An 18,059-nucleotide genomic window follows, 5' to 3' on the forward strand; every position below is an offset into this window, starting at 1 on the left:
CCTGTAATGTCAGCACTTTGGGAGGCCAAGGCGGGCAAATCATGAGGTCAGGAGTTCAAGACCAGCCTAGCCAACATGGCGAAACCCTGTCTCTACTAAAAATACAAAGAATTAGCTGGACGTAGTGGCGGGCACCTGTGGTCCCAGCTACACAGGAGGCTGAGGCAGGAGAATCGCCTAAACCCACGAGGCAGAAGTTGCAGTGAGCCGAGATCACACCACCACACTTCAGCCTGGGCAACAGAGTGAGACTCCACCTCAAAAAAAAAATAATAATAATGAAATAAACAAATTAAACTTACCTACATATTAGAAAAACATCAAAATTCAACCATGAATCCAGCACATTATCAAATGAAGAGACAAAAATTCTACCAACAAACTTAAGAAAATATCATTTTCTATGAAATTCAAGTACTACTGCTTAAAGAGCATCGACAGAACTCTCACCTCAAGGTTTCCCTGCAAAACAAGGTGAAATGCATACTCAAGACTCTTTAAGAATGAGCCACTGATGAAAACAATACACTTGTAACTTGTGTTAGATTTCATACAGTTTTTTCAAGCACTGCACGATAATTAATTTGCATCAGGCTTTCCAAATTAGAAAAGCTTCACTTATAGAACTTCTTTCCAGTGGGAGTTTTCACATGACTTTTCAAGTAAATGTTAAAATTGAAAATATTCTTGCAGTTTCTAAACTATTAGAGTTTTAATCCTGTATACATTCTTGTATTTACAAGGTCCAGCCAGCTACAGTGTGCATTTTCATATGTCCTTCAGTGGGTATGAGAGAAATGAAACATTCCCACATTCGGGACATTCATAGCGTTTTTCTCAGGAATGAGCTGATGTCTTCAAATGGAACTAACACAACTGAAGGCCTTACCACAAATTTAAATTCAAAAGGCTTTTCTCCACTCTGAGTCCTCCCAAATCTTCAAAAACAGGAAAATCTGAAGGCTTGACCACATTTCCTACATTCATAAGGATTGTCTGCAGTGTGAGCTCTTTCATGTTTACAAGGGAATGGGAAAGAGTAAATGTTTTACCACATTTCTTACATTCAAGGGGCTTTATTTATTTATTTATTTATTTACTTATTTATTTATTTTTGAGATGGAGTCTCACTCTGTCGCCAGGCTGGAGTGCCACGGCACAATCTCGGCTCACTGCAACCTCCGCCTCCTGGGTTCAAGTGATTCTCCTGCCTCAGTCTCCTGAGTAGCTGGGATTGCAAGCATATGCTACCACACCTAGCTAATTTTTGTATTTTTAGTAGAGACGAGGTTTCACCATGTTGGCCAGGATGGTCTCCATCTCTTGACCTCGTGATCTGCATGCACAGGGTTCCCCCCAACCCCCATGGCTTTTTATGTCCTTGACAAAGAACTAAGACAACTGAGATGTGCCACCATGGCCAGCTAATTATTTTCTTTCTGTCTTTCTTTTTTTTTTTTTTTTTTTTTGAGATGGAGTCTCACTCTGTCGCCCAGGCTGGAGTGCAGTGGTGCATTCTCAGCTCACTGCAAGCTCCGCCTCCGGGGTTCATGCCATTCTTCTGCCTCAGCCTCCTCAGTGCCTGGCGTGAGCCACCGTGCCTGGCATTATGGTATTTTTTGTAGAGACACGGTTTCACCATGTTTCCCAGGTTTTTTCACATTGTTTTAATCCAGGCTAGTTATGAACTCCTGGGCTCAAGCAATACACACATCTTGGCTTCCCAAAGTCCTGGGATTATAGGCTGAGTCACTACACCCAGCCTCTATATCATGACTCCTTTCATGGCGAGTAAGGTGACTGGAAGGAGTGTAGGCTTTACCACACCTCTTACATTCATAGGGTTTTTCTCCAGTATGAATTCTTTCCTGGAGGTGAAGGGAACTGAGGCGACTGAAGGCTTGGTCACATTGTTTACATTCATAGGCTTTCTCTCCAGTATGAGTACTTCTGTGGTTACAAAGGGAACTCAATCAACTAAAGGCTTTGCCACATTGTTTACATTCCTAGGGTCTCTCTCCAGTATGAATGCTTCCATGGTCATGAAGGGAAGTGGAACAGCTGAAGGCTTTATCACATTTGGTACATTTATAGGGTGTTTCTCCAGTGTGAGTCCTTTCATGCATCTTAAAAGAACAAGAAAATCTGAATGTTTTCCCACATTCCTTACATTCGTAGGGTTTCTCTCCAGTGTGAGTTCGTTCCTGTATTAGACAAGAACCGGAAACAGTGAACGCTTTACCACATTGTTTACATTTATAGGGTTTTTCTCCTGTGTGAGTTCTCTGATGTCTTTCAACTGAATTGAGAAAATAAAAAGCTTTCCCACATATCGTACATTTATAAGCTGGATTTCCACTGTACATTATCATGTGTCTTCTAACACCTGGAACAGAAACGAAGAATTTCCCACGCTGTTCACATTTATATTGCTTCTCCCCATATGGTTTGTATCCTGAGTGAGCTACGATGTGCCTATTAGGGAGGGAATGACGTACAAAGACTTTTCCACCAATACTGCATTCACATTGTTTTCATCCAGTAGAAATGTTCTCATTCAGATCAAGATTTGGAATTTGGCTGACAACTTGTCCATCATACTGATTACCTTGTTTGCTTTCACACAGTCTCTGTACCATATTATTTCTGTAAAAAAATGACAAGCACATTGTTATTGCTTGGTTTAATGACTTTCTACTTATTAATAGGTCTTGGACTTACACTGCTACCAATACCAGGGAAAATGCTTTTTTTTTTTTTTTTTTTTTTTTTTTTTGCCATGACTGAATTATTTGAAATTAAATGGGTTACTACTGAAAACATAGCTACCACCTGCATGGCTATGACCAAAATAGTAAGATTCATATACACAATTTTGTAGTGCTATTTTCAAGTAAACTGTTTTCCAAACACTGACTGCTACACTGAAGTACGTTACATTTTGGGTGAAATTTTTCTAAAAAGAAACAAATTTCAAGTGACTCTTATTTGTTTTGATTGCTTGTTTTTAAGTTCATGACATGCTAAGATTCCTTCAGAGGACTTTATTTCCCCTTCTCAATGCAAATTATCTTATATCTTTCCCAGGTTTTTCAAAGTGATCTTCAATATTTTGGTCTTTCCATTTGTTTCCTAAAATGCAGACCCACAAAATAATCATGAATTATTACAAACTATAGAAACATTACTAGATTTCATGTTCATTGTACACAGTGCCCATGCCTGATTTATTCACCAAATCATTCCCTTGCCACATTCCAAATCACAAATAGCACTGATGATAGGGAAATACTTCTGTAATTAAGTGAAATGTGTTGTCATTCTCACCTACAGAAGCCAGGTTCCTGCAGGTTTCCTGCATCACTTCTCTGTAGAGATTCTTCTGAGAAGAATCTAGCAAAGCCCATTCCTCCTGGATAAAGTTCACAGCCACATCCTCAAAAGCCACGGAATCCTATCCACACATGTGGATAGAAGGATGGGTGAGACTGACAGCACTGGGAATCTATACTCAATTCATAAGCTGTTTACATGATTCTAAAATTTCCAAGCTTTTATTCTATGACTTGATTGTCACAACTCTTACTCTGTTCACACACACTCCCTCCCACACAGCAGTACTAATGCTAGAATTGAACTATTCAAAAAGGCAACAGCAAAGTAGAAACATCCATCTTATTAGAGAATCCAGGGAGTAAGATGTACTGCTAGGAGTTACCTTTTAACTTCACTTTGTACATTTCTAGTATCTGTCATAATAAATTCTACCTGATGTGCATAAGTGAGTTAATATTATCAGTCCTGAGACTACTTATTCTTAAAAATGACTGCTTACAAAATTCAATCTTTGTTTGTATTAGTAACTTACATTTTCAAAGGGATTCCACCATCCCAAGTAATAAGAATGACTCACTGTATCTAAATGGCTTATGCAATATATTTGCCAAAACTTTTTCTGCTGAAAGTCTATTATTTTGTGTCACTGCAGTGGTGCTTAGGGAGCCAGACACCAAAACACAGTCTGAACAGTAAGTGTTCAATGAGTTTACCTGGTAGACAATATTTTACATGTGCTGTCACTTGTTAACTGGGGAGTTGAGCCCATTCCATGTGATTACACCAAGAGAGAGTAGGCTTATTAAATTTAATCGAGTAGTAAATAAAACCAATAATTGATATTTAATAATATGAATACAATAATTTTTAAAATCTCTATTGCACAATGTCAAGGCAGAAAGGAATAAGAGGAAATATGACACATGTTTTTTAAAATGACATTAATGTTACCACTTCCAGATGCTAATCCTGTGACAGCACATAAATTCCCAAATCAGGTTGTTTTAGGCAAGAAAAACTACTTTTTCATACGTAGTAAAAATGACAAATGTCTAATGATTTTTAGTCATCTATAAAAAGAGTGATTGCTTGTCTAACATACTTCTAAGATTTTCAAATGAAAATATTCAGGACAGCACAGTATTAGCAGAGAGATGAGCAAGCAGACCAAGGGAAGAAAAAGTCTTAATGACCCAGCATTTATATGGAAAGTTGATGAATGAGAGAATAGGCACTGTAGAATAGAAAAAGAAATCACATGCACTTTAAAACCAGGCTGACATCTACTTGGGGAAATGCATTGCATTCTTCTCTATTCCATGAACAATAATCAACTTATTATATATTCAAATATGAGTTGAATATTTCAGAGTTGAGTTCTGAGCTGAAGGATTAAATGTTGACATCATCAGCACAAAGAAAGTAAGGCCATGACCAGATGAACTTACCTAAAAAGTAAGAGCCAAAAGAGAAAGAAAAAACATAAATTTAGACCCTTATTTTATACCACACACAAAAATTAACTCATAATTAATTGATCATAGAGCAAAAAGTTAAGAATTATGATTACTGTGATATTGGAGACACTAACTGTACCAAATGCAAGAAATAAAAAATGGGTTTATCAATCATAATTCTATCCATTTATTTCTTTACTTAGATCATTATGTCTATAATGATAATCCCCTGCCTATCAGTCTATCAATTTTTACATTGTTATTTTAAATAAAACTAAACTAGATACTGAGTACTGAGTCACTATCACTCTGAATAGGCAGAAACTCAAGTGAAAATATTATCAATCCTCTGACCTTCTCCCTAGATTTTTGGTCCTGTTACTTTTAAATGCAACTGACATTTGAAGAAAAAAGGTTTACATAATTAGATATATGTAAATAGATGAACATAAATAAATAATATATATGAATACTTATGAATAACCAGCCTTATTCCTCTCTATTGAACAATTTGGCTCCATTATCAGTAAGGAGACTGCATGAGATCACCAACAAAACAAGCCTGATTGATTAAAGACTGAAGAATTGAGACCTTGCGCAGTGTGATATTTTCAATTCAGAGACAAGAGAAAGAACTAGCAAGGGAGACTGAGAAGTGGCGCCCAGTGAACAAGGATAAAATCAGGAGAGGGCAGCATCCTGAAATGCAAATAAACTATGTTCAGTACTGCTCATAGAGCATGCAACACGAAGACTAACCACTGGCAACACAGACTCACCAGTGATCTTCCAAATGTCAGATTCAATGAAGTGGTGACAACAGCCTTATTGAAATGGGTTGATAGGCCAATAGTTGAAGAAGCTTCATATTTTGCTAAATAACTATAAACCAAGGGGGTAAAGAGTTGAAAAAGATGATTCCTGAGGTCAGTCTTTGACACTGAAAATCAAAAACCCTCAGCCAGTTCTCAGGACTGAGCCAATTCAGAGAAGCACAGTTCAGTGATTAAAGGGAATCTTAAGTCCTCTTGATGAAGGACATTGAAAATTCACTGCGAGAATACTCAGGGTGTGTCTTATGTTGCTTTCTCAAGGACCTGTAGCTATTCCCCAGATAACAGTCCTCAGAGAAAAGAACACACGTCCATATTATCTGAGACTTTTAAGTTTGGAGACTGAACTAACACTAACATCTGGGTACCTCAAAAGACACAGTGGTTCATGGGGTAAAGTGAAGTTTTTACTTTTGGGTTTTTTGTTTTCTTTTGTTTTGTTTTGAGATGGAGTCTCGCTCTGTTACCCATGCTGGAGTTCAGTGGCATGATCTCAGCTCACTGCAACCTCCGCCTCCCGGGTTCAAGTGATTCTCATGCTTCTGCCTCCCAAGTGGCTTGGATTACAGGTGCAACACCACCACACCTGGCTAATTTTTAGTAGAGGCAGAGTTTCACCATGTTGGCCAGACTGATCTCGAACTCCTGACCTCAAGTGATCCAACCACTTGGCCACCCAAAGTACTGGGATTATAGGCATGAGCCCCCGTGCCTGGCCCTTTTTTGGTTTTTGTTTTGTTGTTTTTGTTTGTCTCTTTTTAGAGACAATATCTTGCTTGATTGCTCAGCCTGGAGTGCAATGACACGATCATAGCTCACTGCAAATTCGAATTCCTGGGCTAAAGCAATCCTCCTGCTTGAGTCTTCTGGGTAGCTGTAACTACAGGTACACACTACCACAAACAGCTATTTTTTTTTTTTTTTTCTTTTTACAGACAGATTCTTACTATGTTGCCTAAGCTGCTCATCCTAAAGTGATCCTCCCACTTTGGCCTCCTAAGTTATTGGGATTACAGGTATGAGCCACCTCAATAGGACTGGAGTATGAGTTTCTGAAGATCAGATGATACATAGAGCTTTGGCCCACGTCCAACCCAAACCCGATCTAATGGATTTATCGTAGTTACCCCTTCCCAAAAGTGTAATTGAAATCGACAGGTTCAACAGCTGGCAGGACTCTCACATGGCTTCCTGACCTGTATACCAAGGGACATTATTGTAAGAACGACCAAGGGGAGGCTTCTGAACCTCTACTTTCCTGGCAATAAAATGAATAAAACATAATAACTGCATTCTCCAGGAAACAGAATTGCTTACTGCCACAGAAAAAAACTCAAAAGTTCTAGGGGGTGGTGGTCCATTTTATATCTTTATTCAGTTAACCTAACTGGACTCTGTCAGAACCAGGTGGGTTATAGGAAGAACGCACATTAGCGTAAACTTAAGTCACACTTGCACATTTGCTCTAGGATGTGGTATCCTCACTGAGCAGAATGTGGTTTCCAGCACTTTGTAAGTGGCTTTTGATTTAACGAATACTTTTTGATCTACACACATTGTGGGGGAAAATCAAAACAATTTGCTTTGGTGTGGTAAAAAAAAAAAGAACACTCCTTCACTGTTTTATGTCAGGGCTATGTCACTTCTGCTTTCAGTTTAATCGACATTTTGAAAAATATCATGTTAATTCAATATATTAATAATGTTACATAAATTGGTACTCATAAGCAAGAAGTGGCAAGTTCCTTAAGTATAAGTAAAATACTGTAACATTGAACAGAAGTAAAATACTGGAAGAAGAGACATAAAGTTCGCAGATTCAAAGACCTATAACATAGATGAAGTTTATAGGGGTCCAATGTTTCTGGTCCTTTTGTCAAAACATCCTTTTTAAAGTAAATGGCATGTTGCCATATACATATTTCCTATCACTAAAAGGGAAACCTAATTTTATGGGGGCCTATTGGGGTTTTGAATTCAACATATACCACATTTGAGGATATTTCTCTGACTCACTAAACGAGTTTGCAAAGACTACTTGCCTCATGTCGACCTGAGAACCAAAATGGGCTCTATAGCAGATATAGAGTCTGGCCCAAGTTGCTTGCCCATTGTGCCAGATGAAGTAACAGAATTCAAAGCTGCTACAGGCATGCATAGTGGGCATTATAGGACTCTGTGCATGCCTCTCACAGGTCCATAGGAGAGGGGAGAGCAAACTCCTAGGGAATTAGTGCAAGACTATTCCTTCTTCAGCAAAGGAATACCTTCTGTCTGAAAAACAAAACAGCAAGTGCAGAAGATTAATCTAAGCATAAAGCCCCTCTAAGCATAAGTGCTTCTAAGCACAAGACCCTGTGCAACTGTGAAGTCACATGCCCATAAAGCCAGCCTTGTTTGGAGAACATGAGCAAATCTGAGTGGAACAAGGAGTGGATGGTATTGCCCTCAAGCCTGTCCTTCCTCAGATTATCTTGACTGTCTTCTCTTCTCTTGGTCAGCACCTTGCTTGATCCAGATCATCCTTCCATTTGGGACTTGAATGGAACACCACACTGTAGGCATGAGGTTTGACTTCCATAACTACCACCAAGGGACTGGGTAGTGGAAGGCAGAACAGCAGAGATGGTAGTTCTGCCTCAGGGAAACTGGCCAATGGGAAATAGAAGACAGAAGACAGCTGAGCAGATACATTTTCCCTTTTCTTTCCCTTTTATGACTAATGCCAGCTGTGGTTTCCCCTTGTAGCCCTTCTGGAAAAGTACTGGGAGTCAAGCACACACATCTGATGACCACCATGCTGTCTCTCTCACCTCATTGTGAAGTGGTCATCAGCAGAGTCATATCATACATCACAACACATGGTTTCACATCTGCTCTTGCCTCAGTTTCCACGTGTCCCGGCCACTGCTGCTCTGGACTTACCTTCCAAATAAATGTTATCACTTTAACATCAGACATTGGCTCTAGTTCTAGACACCCAAGGCTAAGATATCCGTTTAGTGTTATAATTACTATTTATGCATTTTTCTGTGGGTTTGTAATATGGCATTTTAAATGTTCATTTAGAAAGGATTTTAAAATATTATATAAAAGTTACATTTTAGTAAGGTAGTTGGTAACTAACTCAGTTTTTTTAATGAGATGCCATTTTCATTTATACACTAACCAGCTGGAAATATCACAATACAAATATATCATTCACAACTGAAAAATTATATGCAAATATACCAAAATATTTTATATTTATATGCTTTTTAAAATGTATCACAATAGGTACAATCTGATTTTCATGTTCCACATTATCTTCCCATCACACATCAAATATGGCTTCATCAGGGCTATCATATAGTGATATTTCCCCTACAATTGTATACTAGCCATACTTTTGCTCTGAGAAATGCTTCTTCTTAGATAATTCTGTAACCTCAAGTTGAAACCAGAAAAGAAAAATTTATGCAACTTTAGATTTTGTGATGAAGTTTCATTTTCATTGGTTTACCGCCCCCATATAGTTTACTCCTTTATTCACCAATTTACTTGTTCATCAAAATATTCTTGAATACCTATTCTATGTGGTGTCTTTTAGGCCCTGGGAGTCAACAGCAAGCAAGATCTATATGATCTCTGCTTTTGTGGGGCTTACATTGTAGCAGGAAAGATACATGATAAGCAAACAAATAACTAAATCAGATGTAGGGATGATTTATCCCAAGGTTTAGATAACATTGTTAACATTTCATAACTCAAAGAATTAATACAATTTATAGAATTTACTTGTTTAATGATGTTATACATTTTCTTCCTATAATAGAATTTTCTTTTACTGAATATGTCAACACATTCTCTCACTGCATTATTTGCAACTAGATTATAATAAAACATATATTTAAGATGTTTTCTATCATTAATATATAGATTTCATAGATGCCTTTTTAACATTTGTAAAAAGTTTAATTCAAATGATTTTTATAATTTCTATACTATTTTTACATAGAGTATTATTCTAAGGTAGGGAAGATTCAAGTTATTTTATGTGAAGTTTAAAAAGAATTTCATGTATGGAACATAGAGGAGATAATTTACAATTCAGGGACTCTGAGGTGGTTTAGAAAAAAAAAAAAACCTGAAATATTTGACATCAGATCTCAACTTCAAAAAAGGTTTCCTTTAACTCAAAAACTGCAGAAATGACTTTTCTAACTGCAGGTTGAGACTTAAGGCAACACTGAAAAGGTCATAATCATGTTTCTTTCTTCATCCATATTATAGAAATGACTTTTTTTTCAGCTGTTCACATATTTGTATTAAATCTAATATTCCTCAGTACTGTTTATGGTAGACATATACAAAATGTGTTCAAAATGTATTTGTCATCCTTGAATATTATTCTGTGCATCTTTTTTCTGACAATAATTATTTTGGCTATAAACTGAACATAAAATTAGAATTCATGATGAAATAAAAACTACCCCAAAGGTGAAACTTCATTATTGATTTAGAATTGAGTATCCTTACTATCACAAAAATTAGATGTTTGAACACACTGTGGTACGTATGCACGGTAAAAATCAGTGGAAAAGAGCAATGATTTTGAGATAAGGTGTCAGTTCTTAACAATTATAAGTAAAGATCTTAAATTTTCCAAGTGAAACATGATAATATGATATGCATATGTGAAATATACATGGGTTCATGATTCTGAGAAACTTCTTACCACATTTTCTATAATTTGGCATCTTGTGAAAATATGATTAACATTATGTTATTATCAATGTCTTTTAAGTCTTTCATATACACAAACACAGACACATATATAGATATATTTTTAGACTAACTTTAGGTAAAAGACTTTTCTAGGCATGCTTTCAGAAATTACTCAAAAACACACACTACAGAAAAAACAATAGAAAGTATAAAATGTTCCAGACACTATCAGTTTGTTTTCTCCTAGAAGACACACGCGATGTCCCACTTGTGAATCTAGAAAGTTGAGAGTTTCAGGTATTTTACTCAGCACCTAATCTGACATAAAATCAAAAGAAAGATGTGTTTTAGCTTCTTGGTTCTCCAAATTAGGACGAATGAGTCGAAAGAAAGATATATATTTCCAACAGCCTTGCAAACCATGAAAACTGGTTCATTCTGCAGCCTCCTAGGACTCCAAACCGAAATGATTAGGAATAGAAAGAAAATGGCACATAACAAGAGAAAGGAGATCAGAGTTTGCAAAGCTTTTATGTGGACCGTGGTGCTGGGATCTCGAGATCCTTCACCATGGAGCTGCATCTTCTTGAGATGTTTACACAGAGAAAAGATTAGCATCAGAAAAGATATCAGGGACAGCATAAAGGGTATGAAGCTCCACAGGGTAGTTACAGTCATATATGAAAGGTGTGCTGCATTCCTCAATTTCATCTTCCCGGTCATGTTTCCTTCATATTCTTCTGTCCACATATTCTCATCCATGTTTACCGCAAGAAGATGACAAACCAAAAATAACAAAGACCCCAACAGTATTACCAGAATGATACTCCTAACTCTCCTCTTTAAATTAAGAAAACTAAGGTTGGAGAAATTGGCAATCTTGAGCAAATAAAATATGCTGAGGCTAGCAGCAAGCCACATGCTGAAATGGTTAGTTACAACCCAGGCATTATAAGAAATAATTCTTAACTCTACACTATAAAAAGCTGGATTCAACTCAGTTAAATACCAATTTAATAATAACGCCCAGAGCAAACCAACTCTGGAGACTGCCAGAGCAGTGAGAATTTGGTCAGCCAAGGAGATCTTTTTTCTTTTCACCCAGTCAATGAAATTTACCAGTGCTATGAAGCCATTGGCAAAATTTCCAAGAACAAATAAAACCAATATTAGAACTGAAAAAAAAATGTGTAGAAAAGGTATCATATCTGAACAAAAAAAAAAAAAAAGAAAGAAAGAAAGAAAGAAAATGCAAGCCTAATATCACTGGCTGTGATTTCTTTAATACCCTGATGTTAAATTTTATGTGCACCTGATTTCTGAATGTGCAGTAACATTCTTTTTACTTTTAAATACTGTGACCAGTGTCAAACAAGAAAGTACCAGCCTATGCTAATGGATGAGTTTGATGTCATCTTTATGGAAAACATTCTTATTTTCAAAACAGCTCAAATTAACTCATTCATTCAATGTCCGTTCTTGTGATGGGCTTGAATTATTCATAATGAAGTGGTAGTGAAACCTAAATTTTCATTTACCAGCATGCAAATAAAGACATATTCTCTTTCAATGTTTTGCAATATTTTCCTTGTTTAACTTATACATAATTTGAGTTCAACAACGTCAGTTGTTGGATAGGAAAATTTTACCCTCAAGTCAATAGTTCATACAGTAAATGTCTGTTCTTTAAAAGAACTTAGTCATAACTAGGATCACCACCATAATGGATTTACTATTTGTGCTATATTTAAACAGAATGAGTCCAAACTTTTAAATCAAAATCATCCAAGGTTTTCTTGGGAGCCACAAGAAGACCAATACACCTTAAAATCTGGTTGCTGCTAACCAATACTTTTGTACGAATTTATAGTTACCATGCTCGTAAATAAATACACACATACACACACACACACACACACACACACACACACACACACACACACACACACAGAGAGAGAGAGAGAGAGAGAGAGAGAGAGAGAGAGAGAGAGAGAGAGATGTCACACTCCAAAGGGATGGAAGGAATTATTTTCTTATACTTTCCAAAATGGGAAGTAAGTTTCCTGGAGGCCATCAACGTGAAATTAGTCTTATTTTCCCACTGAGGAAAAAAAAAAAGTATCAAACATCAAACATATCTCTCATACTTAAGCATTTGGTGCACTTACTCTCAAGTCTTTTTAATGTTTAATGTTTCAGTATTTATTATTTAATTAAAATGTTCAACAATTTTGTAAATATTCCTGAGTACCACACTCTTTGATGCATAATTTTGCAGTATCCTCCCACTATAAGCAGGGTGATTACCTGTCCCCTGGACTTGAAGCTCACTCATACAACTTTATTTGATGAAGAGAAAATTGGTAGACTTCACACAGAGGTTTGAGATGGCTTCCACTTCGGAGTTTCTTGCTGTCTTCCGTTGATCATGAGATTATCACCTGGCTAGTACACTGTTCCCAGAATGAGAATGAAAACTAGTGGAGTCCGTTTGCCTCTGCCTGATCCAGCCTAAATTGGCCAAACTCTAACTGGCTCCAAGATGCAGAACTTGGCCCATCTCAAGTCACCAGAGCTATCCACCAAACCCAGCTTAGAAAGCCTGAATCCAAAGATATATGAGATAAAAAGATCTAACGTAGTTTTGGAGGGGTTTCTCTAGTAGAAAAACCTAACTGATATAGATACTATAGTGTATAACTGATATAAGTACTTGGTGTAGGTACTATCCTACACCAAGAGTGTGGGGAAATATATTCACCCATGTTTTGTCAGGAATTCAGGAACCAAAAGAAAAATAGATGGGGAGTGGCAAAGTTTTGGCATGTGAGGTAGATGACTAAAGGTAATAAAAAATGTTTGGAAAGATTTGTGTGCTGCAGGTAGCATCATCTCAAATTTCCACATGTTGCAGCTAAAAGTTTCTACTTCAGCTCTCCAAGAGTTGTATAAAAATGTATATAAATAGTGAATTTTTTGCAAGGTATATAATGAGCAGAATAATTAATATTCTTTATGGAACATTTCTCCAGTTAATAATTTTTAAATACAATTATAATGCACACTTAGAAATGGGTGAAAACAAAAATGGTAAACACAGCAATGTATCATAAATACTGCAACCATCATGCAGGGCAAAACATGTCACATTGCAAATAGCTTAGGTCCACCTCTGTGCCACTCTCCAAGCCCCTACACCTTTCTTCACATACCCTGCAGTAGCAATAGCCATAATTTAGGATGATTATTTCCTTGATTTTCTTTTTTTTTGAGATGGAGTCTCGCTCTGTCACCCAGGCTGGAGTGCAGTGGCATGATCTCGGCTCACTGTAACCTCCACCTCCCAGGTTCAAGTGATTCTCCTCCCTCAGCCTCCTGAATAGCTAGGACTACAGGTGCATGCCACCAAACCCAGATAACTTTCTGTATTTTTAGTAGAGACAGGGTTTTGCCATGTTGGCCGGGCTGGTCTTAAACTCCTGACCTCAGGTGATCCACCTGCCTCAGCCTCCCAAAGTGCTAGGATTACAGGCATGAGCCACCACGTCCAGCCTTGATTTTCTTTACACATTAACAACTAGGTAAGTAATCCTAAACTCTGTGACAGGGTTTTGCCTGCTTTAAACCATATATAGGTGTAGTCCTGTATGTTCCTACTCATGGCTTCTTGGACTCATCTTTATGTTTCTGAAATTTAGTCACATAGTTGCATCTTTATGTGATTCATTTCTTTACACTTCTCTATATTATTCCATTGTACGAATGTGTCGTAATGATTCATTCATCTTTAGTTGATACATATTTGGGGGTTTCTTTTTTGAACAGTTATGAATAATTCTAGTATGACCATTCTTTAATATATCATTTGATTCATTTCCTTTGGATATACACATAGAAAGAGAATTACAGGTCATCAAATATGGCTTTCAAATTCTCTTCACAGACATAGAAAATTCCAAATTTAAATTAACTAAATTTTCTTTTTTATACCTTTACTTACAGACTATATATAGCTATTTCTATATATCTTATTAATCTAAAACTGAACCCAAAGAGAAGCCCTTATTTTATAAACTCAAAATTTATTTAGACTTATGCACATATTTACCACTTGCATTATTTATTATTCTTTCATGCATGTTCAGCTTTATATTTTTAATAATTTTCCTTTTATCTAAAAAATATTCTCTTGAATTTCTATTTATTAAAGTCTGCTATGGTTTTGAAACACACTGAAGACATGATTACATTGAATTCTAGCTTCAATTTTGTCTGTTGAAAATAAGATTGTCATTTAGACAATTGTTTCTTTTTACATAATCTTTTTCTTCTACCTAGTTTTCAGATTTTCGATTGGTCTTTGATATCTTGTGGCATTTGTATCTTAATTGGTTTTAGTTATCTCATCTGAAGTTTAATGGCTTCTAAAAATATATGAATGTCTCAGAATAGCCAAAGTTATCCTGAGCAAAAAGAACAAAACTGAAGGAATCACATTACCTGACTTCAAAGTATACTACAGAGCAATAGTAACTAAAACAGCATGGTACTGGCATAAAAACAGACACATAGAGCAGTGAAACAGAATAGAGAATGTGGAAACAAATCCACACCTATAGAGAACTCATTTTTGACAAAGGTGCCAAGAGCATACACTGGGGAAAGGACAGTCTCTTCACTAAACGGTGCTGGGAAAATTGGATATCCATATGCAGAAAAATGAAACTAGATGCTTATTTATCACCATATACAAAAATCAAATCAAGGAGGCCTCAATGATTCAGTGATGTTTGATGAGTGGTAGTGTTTAGTGTTGATTTCTGAGAAAGAGCATTCCAAGAAGAAGGTACACAGATATGAAGTCCCTGAGGCAATTCTTGGTATATTCAAGAAATTACACAGAGTCCAGTGTTGCTAGCATGGGATGAGCCAGGCATTTTAGGACAGACAGGCAGACAAAATTGAATCACTCTAATGATTACAGGACTTTGTAAGGATTTTGACCTTACTCTAATGAGATGAGAAGCCACTGAAAAATCTAGAGCTGAAGAATGGCATGATCAAATTTGCATCTTCACAGGCTCTCTTTGGCTGCTACCTTGAAAATACATCAAGAGAAAAGGATGTGCAGTACTAGAAAGAATAATTAGGAGTTGATGGCAATTATCTTGGCTACGTATGGCAGCAGTTTAGACGAGTATGGCAAAAGTGATGACAAGGGATTGGATTCTGTATGTTTTTGAGGGTAGAGCCAACAAAATTTGCTGATGCCTTAGAGATGAGTTCTGAAAGAGAGAAAATGTTAACTCTGTGTTTTGGGTCTAAGCATCTGAAAGACTGAAGTGGTCGTTAACAGAAGAGGGAAAGGCTATAGAAGAAACGACTTTGGAGACTAGAGGAAGATCACTATTTTGATTTGGACATGTTAGTTCAAGCTCTTGTTAGACATCCAAATGAAGATGTCAAATGACCTCTTAGAGATCGGATTCTAGAGACCAGGGTTGATGTCTGAGCTGAAGGATTAAATATTGGCATCAATAGCACACAGAAAGTAACTAAGGTTATGACTAGATGAACTTACCTAAGAAGTGGGAATAAAAACAGAACAATAAAACATGAGTGTAGACCATTATTTCAAACCATACACAAAAATTAACTCATAATTAATTGATCATAGAGAAAAATATAAAAACAGAATACTGAGATACTGAGACATTAACTGTACCAAATGCAAGAAGTCAAAATGGGTTAATCAATCATCATATTTCTCATATTTCTTTACTTAGATCATTTTTTCTATAATGATAATCCCCTACTTATCAATCTATCAATATCTACATTGCTATTTTAAATAAAACTTAATTAGCTATCTGCTCACTATCACTCTGATTTAGTAGAAATTCAAGTAAAAGCATTATTGATGCTCCCACCTTCTCCATAGATTTTTAGTATTGTTACTTTTAAATGTGACTTTGATGTTTGAAAAAAAGGGTTATATAATTTGATATATGTAACTATATGTATATAAGTAAATAATACATATGAATAAACAGCCTTATTCCTCTCTATTAAACTTTTGGCTTAATTATCTATAAGGAAACTGCATGAGATCACCAAAAAAAAAAAAAAAAAAAAAAAAAAAAAAAAAAAAAAAAAAAAAAAAACAGACATAGTTTATTAGAGATTGAAGAATTTAGACCTTGGACAATCTGATATTTTCAGTTTACAGACAAGACGAAGAACTAGCAAAAGAGACTGAGAAGTTGTGTCAGTGAACAAGGATAAAATCAGGAGAGGGCAGTATCCTGAAATGCAAATAAACTATATTCAGTGCTGCTCATAGGGCATGTAACATGAGAACTAACCACTGGCAACACAGACTTACTGGTGATCTTGCAAATGTCAGATTTAATGGAGTGGCGACAGTAACAGCCTCATTTAAATGAGTTGATAGGCCAATAGTTGAAAAGGCTTCATACTTTGCTAAATAATTTTAAACCAAGAGGGGACAAAGTTGAAAAAGTTGACTCTTGAGGTCAGCCTTTGATGTTGAAAATCAAAAACCCTCAGCCAGTTCTCAGGACTGACCCAATTCAGAGAAGCAGAGTTCAATGATTGAAGGAAAACTTACATGCCCTCAGTAAATGACACTGAAGATTCACCACAAAAATATTCAGGAAATATTCACTTGACCCTTTCTCAAGCACCTGTAGTCATCTCACCTGTAGCCATAACAGTACCCAGAGGAGAGAACATATATTCATACTCTCAGAATTTTAAACATGGGGTCTGAAATAACATTAATAATATTTGAGTACTAAAAAAGACACCGTGTTTCACAGAATGGAATGGGAGGCTTTGTTTTTGGTCATTTGTTTGTTTGTTTGTTTTTAGAGACAAAGTCTTGTTTGTTTGCTAGAGTGCAGCCCAGGCTGGAGTGTAATGGCACAATCATAGCTTACTGCAGACTCAAATTCCTGGGCTAAACTGATCCCCCTGCCAGAACTTCCTAGGTAGTTGGAACTACAGGCACACAGTATCACAATCAGTTTATTTTCTTTAACAAACAGGGACTTGCTACCTTGCCCAGGCTGATCTGGAAGTCCTGGTCTCAAGTGCTCCTCCCACCTCAGCCTCCCAGATTGTTTGGATTACAGGTGTGAGCCACCTCACCAGTCCTGGAGTAGGAGTTTTTGAAAGTCAGACGCTGCATAAAGCTTTGGCTCATGTTCAACCTAAGGTGGATCTAATGGGTTTATATTTATTATCTCTTCCAGAATGTTAAATTGAAATTAACAGTTTCAACAGCTAGCAGAACTCTCACATTGCTTCCAGACCTGTATATTAAGGGGACATTATTGTAAGTAGAACCAAAAAGAGTTCTCTGAAATTCTCCTCTTCTGTCAAGAAAATGAGTAAAACATAATAACCGCATAGTCTAAGGAATAGAATTGGTCACTGACATGACAAAAAACTCTAAATTCCAGGAGGTGGTTGTCCATTTTTGATCCCTATTCAGTTAACCTATCTGGCCTCTGCCAAAACCAGATGGATTATAGGATGAATGCACATCAGCATAAACATAAATCGCGCTTGAAGATACTCTCTAGGATGTGGTACCTTCACTGAGAAAACATGGTTTCTGGCTCTTTGTATGAGGCTTTTGATTTGGTGAATGCTTTTTAATCTACATCCATTGGGAGAGAAAATCAAAATGATTTGCTTT

General features: G+C 36.6%; 1 protein-coding gene and 1 pseudogene across 1 annotated transcript; both read right to left on the reverse strand.

Moving 5' to 3' along the window:
- Positions 1–1,697: 1,697 nt before the first annotated feature.
- On the reverse strand, positions 1,698–3,403 carry LOC102132505 (uncharacterized; annotated as a pseudogene).
- A 7,189-nt stretch (positions 3,404–10,592) lies between these two features.
- Positions 10,593–11,609, reverse strand: LOC102132889 (taste receptor type 2 member 50). Its single transcript, XM_005570147.3, has one exon. It carries the CDS (start codon positions 11,537–11,539, stop codon positions 10,640–10,642), a length of 900 nt encoding a protein of 299 aa, XP_005570204.3. The 5' UTR covers positions 11,540–11,609; the 3' UTR covers positions 10,593–10,639.
- Positions 11,610–18,059: the final 6,450 nt, after the last annotated feature.

This window comes from Macaca fascicularis, chromosome 11 (assembly GCF_037993035.2).
Source record: "Macaca fascicularis isolate 582-1 chromosome 11, T2T-MFA8v1.1".
NCBI lineage: Eukaryota > Metazoa > Chordata > Mammalia > Primates > Cercopithecidae > Macaca > Macaca fascicularis.

Excerpts from the sequence above, each read along its gene's own strand:
- LOC102132889 (XM_005570147.3), bottom strand. The coding sequence starts at position 11,539 with ATGATACCTTTTCTACACATTTTTTTTTCAGTTCTAATATTGGTTTTA.